Consider the following 9,705-nt stretch of genomic DNA (forward strand, 5'->3'; position numbering starts at 1 on the left):
TGGTGAGCTTATTTTCAAAGTTTTCCTGTTACCTTACATTGTTCTTGTGCTCAGACAGAATAGTAATTCAGGTGCCCATTAATTGCAGGCTATGAACTTCTCTTGGTTAGTCTAATTTGCTGTGGTTTATCTCCCATAATTGTTCATTGAAATATGATACCAAGGAGTCTGTAGGATGTTTATGTGCTTCACGTATCCGTATCAGAAATTAATTAAATATTGGACAAGTACAATTTCTTATATTCACAATGTTTACTTTTTAGGCTTCATTTTTCCCCATTTAATTTCTGCATTGTAGCTATTTAGAAGATTGTGACTTAGCTGACTGGAAACAGGAAAAGAAAAAAAAAAAGAAAAAGGAAAAATGATGTGTTCAATGATAAACTTATGCTGTGTAATGCTTTCTACTAAGGTTTGAGTTGTGTTCTCATCACTGAGCTATTATTTTCATATGTTCTTAGTATGCCTGAAATTCTGCAATTTCCAATGAGAAGTTGCTTGACGTTTCTATTAAATCTCGTTGAAGCTTTAGCTTTCATCCTCAAGTTCATGATTGTTGCAATAAAGAATCTTATCACAATTGAAAATGACATTAAATGCTTATGATATATCTGAAATGACACTTTTGTTGCACATCATTCCATATGATGGAAGACAGAAGAAAGACATTTATACCCAAATATAAATTTTCATTCTCTTCAGTTGATTTTTTATTCTTCTGTTTTCGCCTGCAATTTATCCTACAGGCGCCCTATTGAAGAAATACTAAGGCTGCTGCCTGGGCCACACTCAGAAATCAAGAGAGTCAGTCATCTTATATGTCTCTGTTTCTCGACCTCCACTTTTTCATGTCAACCTTGGAACAAATTGCTTATAGAAACATTTGTATGTTTTCACAGGGTGGATATGCTAGCATCCCATCATATGAAACACTGCCAGGATCTCTGAACAGTTCTGAAAAGTAAGATTTGTCAACATTTGTGATAGATTTTCCATATGATAATTGTACATCATATACCAAACTCCTCCACCCCTCCCCCAACCCAAAAGAAAATAGAAAAAGGAAATGGGGGTGGGTTACTTGGATCCATATCATCAGTGTCTGCATCACAAAGTAGTTAGAAAACTTGCAGAACTTTCAATTGCTATAGTTATGATAAGCATGAATATGAGAAAACTTGGTGGTGCATCTCATGGTAGAGTTGCAAATGTGTGTTATGCAATTCTCTGATCTGATCAAATACTGCAATTTGAATTATTCCAGACTTGCTGATGGAAGACGCTCCTTAGTCCTTGTAGTTTTCATTGGTGGAGTAACATTTGCTGAGATCTCTGCCCTTCGTTTCCTATGTTCCCAGGTATGCTTTTAATATTCCATCATTAAGTATACAGAACTTTTCATTCATTTCAGTCAAGAGATTCAGAATGTCAGTGATGGATTAACAAAGAGGAGTGTTTTAGGAAATGTAACCGGTTGAACCAAGTTTGCTTTTCCATCTTCTGTAAGATAAAAGAGTAAAAGACAATGGTCATGGGCATAATATGTTCTGCTCGAATCATGTTCCCAAACACTCATCATCAGTTACCAAAGAGAAATGGGATGGATATTCACTGTCCAATGAAATTTCTTAGCACGAGTTTCTATTAGCTAATAGCTATCTGATCAGGATGGCAGTTGTTGTAGATTAAGTCCCCGTCTCGTCATTGTTACCTTATACCATTCCTTATGGCGCAAACGTCTTCTGCAGGAGGGAATGGCATACGACTTGATTGTAGGAACAACGAAAATTGTGAATGGCCAGGCCTTGACAGAAACCTTCATTGAGAAGCTGGGGTGATTAATCAAGAACCGTCATTCTTCTGGTTCTTCATTTTTATTAATTTCAAAGGATAAAGGATGCAGTGTTGTGGCAGCCGGCTTCCTTCTTACTAGTTTTCTTGGTTTGGTGTGAGTAAGAGAGCAATTGCAGTCTGTTTTTTCCAACTGCTGCTGATGGATCCTGCTTTATTTTTACTTCTTCCTGATATAAACATATTCATTTCTCTCTCTCTCTCTCTCTCTCCCTCTCCCTCTCCTCTTTATTTTCTACACGTTAAAAATTGGTTGTAAATCTTTATCAGCCTTTGAATATATTTGTTTGCCCTTTTGCTCTGTTAATATTTTCAATTAATTATAATGAATGGTATAATAAATAGCATTGCTTAGATCAGTACTGTTATGAGAAGGTATAGCTTTGGTAGCTCGCTCAGTTGGGGTGATGGGATATTGTGTACGATATTCGGTTTAATCTATCGGGAGTCGATCAAAATTTTGGTTGTAACGAATACCATATCGGATCGAAATGAATATTGAATCCAGAATTTCGTTTGGTATTTGGTATTACTTTTCTTATAAAAATTTGGTAATTTGGTCGGTTTTAATTTTTTGCTCCTGTAATCGAAACAGATTTGAGTTTTTTGCTCCTGTCATCGAAATCGATTGAGTACCGAACTTTTTTTAAAAACTAGCCACCGTGTACGTGTTTTTGCATGTATATAGTAAATAATTTTTTATATTTCAAAATAGATTATAAATAAAAAAATTATATATAAAACAATACGTCATATTTTTAAAAAGAAAGAAAATCAATTTAGTGATATTATTGATATAATAATAAAATTGGTATTGCAGTGTTATAATCGTCGTTTGTGAGATAAAAATATTTTTTTTTTATATAGAATAGATAAATAAATAGAAAAAATATATACTGAAGGTTGAGTGGTGCCGCCACCCCTACATCACGAGCCGGGCCGTGACGCTGCCGGTTTGCGTCGGCCGCTGCTGCCTCATCTTTCAACTCATTTGTTGCCTCTCCATCCCCTCCGCGATCATCGGTTTCCTCACAAATCCACAATTCACGTTCGTGGGGGTGAAGCAACTAGCGAGGCTGGTGATGGGGAAAGAGGTGGAGAAACCGTCGAGAGAGGCGGCGAGAAGGTGGGATTGCGAGTTGCTGACGCGTCCTTATGTGCATTATGCTTGCCATCATGCTGTTGTTAGCTTTGAAATGCGGAGGCTCCTTCTGCTTCTGCTTCTGCTTTTGGTTGAAGTTTGAGAAAAATGGGGATTTCTTGTTTGGATTTATTTGAATTTCTAATTAAATTAATTCAATTTGGTCACAGTAAAATATATATTATGGGGATTCTTGGCGCCAGCCTTACAAGCAAATTCAAGACCGAACTATTTCAGATACCTAAGTTACTGGTTATCACCATTACCACTTCCAAAGCTCTATGCAGATACTTAGTCACATGATAAAATTCTTAATTAGATAATTTAGGGTTTAGCTTCAAGGCAATTCTAGATTCTTATGCTCATCGACATCAAGAAATGATAATAATATGTAATCAATCATTTATCATTTAGAGGAGGAATAATAGAATTTTGTGCTACAAGTATGGATTATTGAAAATAATAACACATGGATTTGGATATTTCCCTTCAACTAATCGTGTCAAATAAATAATATTGTGGAGTTGAAGGGAGTTCTCCCAAGGTTATCATCAATATCCAATAGACCACAAAATTTTTGTTGTTAAAGCAGAAGTTTAGAAAAATTAAAGATTGTAAAATAAGTCAGCTTTTGAACAATTGTTGTTCTCTATATCTAATGGGAGCATATATTTGTCATTGTTTGGCCCCAGACGTAAACTTGACCAACATACTGCAGGATTTTAATTACTATCAACACTTTGAGGAAGCAATTTTATGCATAGAAAATTGTTCAAGAAAGAAAAAAGTATTCACAATTTTGGACCTCAATTAGGACAATTGCAGTCACATTTTTCCAGTCAGGATTCTACTAAGAAGTTGGTCATATGGCAAGGTTGACATATATCACATCCAATTGAAAATTGTTTGGTAGTTCGCGCTACCAAATATAGTTGCATTGTCATATTGACCTAAACAATGCATTCTTTATTCCGATCTACATAGTATACGAAGTACAACTTATCAACAAGTTTTAATACATAACAATGCAACACAAACCGAGTTGACATTCCTATGTTGCTTAGAAAATATGCAACTTATACCTTACTCACAGATGCCCTAATCGGTCAACATAAAAGCGAACCATAGTTTCACTCCACAGACGTATACGACCAGAATAGTCATTGGACTTGGGTTTTTCACCTATTCAATCCCCAAAGGCCGAGTAGTCAACACAACATGTGATGAACACTCGCTCCATCTCAAGTGTCCAGTGAATGCCGTAAAAATCTTTAAGTGTAAATCACAAAAACCTCCATAGAGGCACGATATAGCTACTTACACCAGTGGAATCAACGAGAATATTAATTTGCTTAAGCAATGACAATTGGTATGCATATGTAATGCATAGTTCGATTGGAATTTATAGGGAAAGTGTTTGGGAGTCGAAAGAATATTTTTGGACCTTGTACATTACAAGTGAGTAACCACTTATCATCATTGAATATTTTTCAATTGTTCATCGCATCCATCACTCAACACAACAATCTGCATCCATTCCACATATAATCAACATTTTCAATTATAATCAAGTCTGACTGTTTTCAATTGTTTATCGCAAATGATGCATTATATAATCTAAATTATAAAAACAACGTACAATTTCATTACACAAAGAAACAAATGTAGCATTTTATCCAAAAAACATAATAGTGAAAGGTCCTATTTATGTCCTCAAAACCCCGCGAATTGAAATTAAATTATCATATTGAGAAAGTATAGTTACCACATTGAGTACGATTTGCATATGTTGTATGAAATTAAATTATTTGTTTTTATACTTAATTTGACAGTTTAAATCACATAAAAAGTGCACATAACTTTATATTATATACTCAATAAGATATTTATATTTAAAGCATATGTATTTTGTGGACTTATAAATGGAAATATCTTAAATATTAAGTATCACCGTCACGAATATTAAATGAAACAATATAGTAGTGACCTAATGTGTTGAACCCAAAAACTCGTAAAATTGGTTTGAAGCGCAAATATTTTGTGATTGATCAAGCAACTAAAAATAATTAATCTTTCATCGTAGTCGAACATAGCGGCGAGTCTTCTTTGTTTTGTGTATGACTCTCTTCTTGCGAAATCATCACTCACCTTTCTTTTCATTTTTCTCTTTGTCCCATTAGATCTGAGTATATATTGATTATTCTATTGGGCATTTTTAGGTATGGGTTTGGGTATGGTAAGACCCTACCAATTGATAGGCCTAGATCTGGATGCTCCATCATAATACCTCAAATTCGATCACCTATCGGCCAAACCGTCGTCCTCACCTAACCACCCGAACATTCTCCTCCACCTTCTATCGCAACTCCACGTGGTTTTGGATGTTGTTTAATATTTAATTTTGTATTGTTCATATATTTCGTTTCGTCTTTCGTATGTTTTTCATTATTAATTATTTTGTTTCATTTCTGATCTGTGTGTTACATTATTTTTATAGACATTTGTGAATTGTTGAATAATTTTTGATAAAATTTGATTAAAAAAAATGTTATTTAGATATTTTATTTAAATAAAATTTCAATTATCTTCAATATGGTAGAGCAATTGTAATATAGTAAATAATTTTGAAAAAACAATATTAGCAAGTGCAAAAAAAATATAGTAAATAATTTTGAAAAAAAATAGTATTTTCAAAAGAATTTTGAGTATCTTTAAATTATACTAGTAATTTGTGGCGCATTCTATGTGTGTGCAAATTTTATTATATTATTTAAAATAAATATTTATTATTTAATAAAGTATATAAAAATTTATAATAAAATATAGATAATATTAGTAAGCGCAGTACATCTTATGAATTTGCATAATTTTTAAAATAATTTAAAAAAAATATTTATATGAATTACATTATTAGTTTTGTAGGGTAAAAAAGTACCTAAGAAATATATATTATATTATACTAGTAATTTATGGCACATTATATGTGTGTGAAAATTTTATAATATTATTTAACATAAAAAATTTATTATTTAATAAAGAGCATAATTTTTAAAAATAAATTAAAATAAAATATTTATATGAGTTATATTTTTAATTTTTGTAGGATAAAAAAGTACCTAAAAATATATATTAAGATAATAAATTAATATAAATATTTTAATTTATAAAAAAGTTGACATACAAAAATAATAAATAATGTAAGAAAAATAAAAAAAATACATGAAAAAAATGAACTACTGAAAGATAGTTATGAAAAATAAAGAAGTTAAATAATAATTAAGTAATTTAAAATTTTAAAAAATAAATGACATACTAAAATTAAGTGAGAAGGGTGCTTTCACTTAATATTCCAGCTATTATGGCATGCCGTCTCTACGTGTATATAATAAATATATATTTTTTATATAATTTCAAATATATTTAGAAATAATATTATAAATAAAAATAAATATATGAATTAATATATTATATTAAAAATAAAAAAGAAGAAAGAAATAAAAAAATTAATTTATCAATTAATATAAAATTTGAAAAGTTAAATATGTTAATTATTTTATTAGTTGAAGGGCATTGTTGGCTTTACAAAAAAATTGGTGCAGCGGTGTCATTAAACAACGTTTATGAGTATGAAATGTCTTTTTTTTTTTATTATACTAACCATTGTGACACGTCGTTTTTACGTACATATGATAAATAATCTTTCACGTTTTAAAATATATTATAAATAAGAGTAAAATATATAAATCAGTATATTGCATTAATAAGAAGAAAGAAAGAAAAAAAATAATTTATCAATTAATGTAAATTTTGAAAAGTTGAATAAGTTAGTTATTTTATCATGAAGGCCATTTTTAACTTTACAAAAAATTGGTGTGGCAGTGTCATTACCGTTGTTTGTGAATTACGAGGGTTTTTCTTTTTATTAAATAAATATAAGTATATATATAGATATAGATATAGAAGATAATATAGATAGGTATAGATATATCTATACTATTTTATTATGTAAAAGATATATGTATATAAACAAATAAAAGGAAAAAAAACACAAAATTTAAAGCCCAAAAACCTTCTTGTAAAGCATAAAGATTCTGGCAACCACGCGGCAAACTCAAATAAAGGGCGGCAAAACTTCCACCACGTTTCTCTCCCCCTCCCCGCCCCCCTCTCTCTCTCTCTCTCTCTCTCTTTCTTTCTGGAGCCTCCGAGAATTTCTCATCTAATACTACCCAGGTATAAGTATAGTATTAACCTATGCTTGATTGCCATTTTTGCTCGTTGTGAATTTCTATTGTTTGAATGCCCTACTAATTGATTATTTCTGTATATCTGTATGTAGTATTAGGCATCAATCTCAAGCCCATCAATGTTTTTGCTGTAGAAAAAGTTTATGATTGTTTATCTTTTGCACGGGTGCTGTAAGAATTAGTGGGTTTGGTCTATTTTTAAAAATTTTAAGTCGTATTTGGGCATAGTGTAATATTTGCTTTTTATTGTGATTTTTCTAGACCAAGGTCATTGCATATTTTACTTTTCAATCTTCGAGAATATGACTAGGGCCTGTTGAGTTCTATTTGAACTGCATTTATTTTGTTAATGTAATAGGATTTGAGTAAAATATGATGTGTTGACGAAATATCTTCTAATAAGAATATACTTGTGGTTATCCTTTGATGAAGGAATATTTTGTTATATTTTTCTACATTTTATTTAGGATCGTTGTGCTTAAAGAAACAATGAAAATGTTTCTGTAGGAAGACAGAAAATGATTTAGACAGGGGAAGGGGTTCATTGCAGAGTGTGAATGTTCCACTTCAAATAAGTTGGTTTATTTTCACTGAATTTCTGATTATTGGTTAAATTATCTATGTGTTGAATATGGAAACTTTTGTCACTTTCCCATGTTTCCTTATTGATTGACTAAGATTCTGCGAATCAAGTGGTACTCCTTATCACCTATTTTGTTTTCATTCCTTTGGGAGTTTTTCTATCTAACCTATTGAAAAAGCTTGTTAATGTAGAAATATTGCATTAGATTACTAGTTGTGTACATCATAAAATGAATAAAAAAATTCTAACTAGATTTGATTTTTCTCAAAGCTTCCATTGCTTATCCTACTGCTGGACCCAATTACTTGAAGTTAGTTTACGCGAGTGGCAATGAAGGTGAGTAGGGCCTGTCTCATGTCTAATGACTTGCACTAGTTATGGGAGTACTGGATGAGCTATCAAGAGGCAGCAATTGGTCACAAGTCTTTGGTTGATCACATAATGACCGCCGTTAACAAGAAAGTTATTCTTGCTGCTCGTGCAAATGCTGAGAAATGTGGCATTGAGAAAATGGACATTTTTGGAAATGATTTTATGGCAAGCTGTAAGGTACATAGAGTAGTCCTTATAAATTCAGTTATGACTGTGAGCATGTTAAATGTTCTGGAATGGCTTTCTCTAGGGGTTAGCTTTATGCTTAGCTGAGGATATTGTGCATCAAAATTTCTGTGATAACAGAAAGTTGAAATGGCCATTTTTCTAGTAACTGACTGCATACATATCTGTTATAATATGTTAACTTGAAGATAAGATCTTGAAAATATATACAAATTATCTACTTTTTTCGTCGTATGTATATATCAATATTTTAATTCGAATACATTTTAGCAAGTTTGGTGTATGACTGAAGTATGAATAAGCAAATACAGAGCATGGTTTTAGCAGTGAAACATCCACCACCTGGGGAACAATTGTTGGAAGGGCGATCCGTCGTTAGTTTCTCATACATGCATTAAGTTTCTTTAACGGTCAGTGCAATGCAATTGGCAGATTATGAAGAAATACTGATTTTAAGCAATCTTTCTTGACATGCATATTTATATATATATATATATATATATATTCATATGTATGTGTCCAAGAGCTTATTGACCTATTTTGGTACCTGCATACATTTGTTATTAACAGGAACATTGAATGTTTTCATGCAAAGCCACTAATTTCTTATGTGATTTGTTAATGTTTTATCTATGGACTGGATCTATCATCGATTCTTCTCAGAGATGGTTTTCTTTTTCTGATTTGGATGGCATTTGGCCTATAGTTGGTTGGCTATGTTTTCTCCACATGTTTTATTCATTAAATGTTGTGTTGGGGAACATAGATTCTATGGAGGATAATAAAAATGTATAGCTACTTTGAACTGTCAAATCTTCTTTATCATCAATGGTTTTGTTTGTGATGAGAGCAACAGAGTTTATTCACTTTTCACAAGGTGTAGCAACAGCATAGGGAGTAATTATTTTGTGTTGGAGTTCTTTTATGGTTTCAAAAAATGTAACCATGTCTGATTGCTAGAGATTCAGAAATATTTTTAAGAATTTAGAATTTTTATGTTTCACTTATTACCTGATTGAGAAGCTAAGGTGAAAGAAATTGGATATTGTTTGATCGCGGCGGACATGCCATAATAACTAAGAAATTTATCTGAAATACAAGTGCAGGATCTTAGTAATATCAATTGATAGAAGATGGGGATTTCCTGGATGTCAAGAGAAAGTAAGAATGGTTACACAGTTTCTTGGTTTAGTTTATTTTGTTTGATTTAATCATTCTATATCTCTACAGAACACCTAGTCACATTTTAGGGAATGCTACAGCTTCTGAGGCATTGGTCTCCAGAGCCAGTTGCTTCACATCTCATAACTCTAATCACGAATACA

The 9,705-nt window shown here is 31.7% G+C and overlaps 1 protein-coding gene and 1 long non-coding RNA gene across 3 annotated transcripts in view; both read left to right on the forward strand.

Annotated features, from left to right (window-relative positions):
- Positions 1 to 2,158, forward strand: part of LOC105161331 (vacuolar protein-sorting-associated protein 33 homolog) — an 11,033-nt gene extending 8,875 nt beyond the window's left edge. The window contains exons 19-22 of the mRNA XM_011078977.2: positions 655 to 804; positions 900 to 961; positions 1,265 to 1,358; positions 1,749 to 2,158. Coding sequence (XP_011077279.1) covers positions 655 to 804; positions 900 to 961; positions 1,265 to 1,358; positions 1,749 to 1,838 — 396 coding nt within the window. The 3' untranslated portion in view covers positions 1,839 to 2,158. The remainder of the gene's footprint in view (positions 1 to 654; positions 805 to 899; positions 962 to 1,264; positions 1,359 to 1,748) is intronic.
- The window catches only part of LOC105161295, a 7,430-nt gene continuing 4,787 nt past the window's right edge, over positions 7,063 to 9,705 (forward strand). Inside the window, exons 1-3 of one of the 2 annotated variants that reach the window (XR_847763.2) lie at positions 7,063 to 7,225; positions 8,093 to 8,371; positions 9,487 to 9,541. This is a non-coding gene — a long non-coding RNA (uncharacterized LOC105161295). The remainder of the gene's footprint in view (positions 7,226 to 8,092; positions 8,372 to 9,486; positions 9,542 to 9,705) is intronic. The other variant, XR_847764.2, reaches the window with a different exon arrangement.

This window comes from Sesamum indicum, linkage group LG4 (genome assembly GCF_000512975.1).
Source record: "Sesamum indicum cultivar Zhongzhi No. 13 linkage group LG4, S_indicum_v1.0, whole genome shotgun sequence".
Classification (NCBI taxonomy): Eukaryota; Viridiplantae; Streptophyta; class Magnoliopsida; order Lamiales; family Pedaliaceae; genus Sesamum; species Sesamum indicum.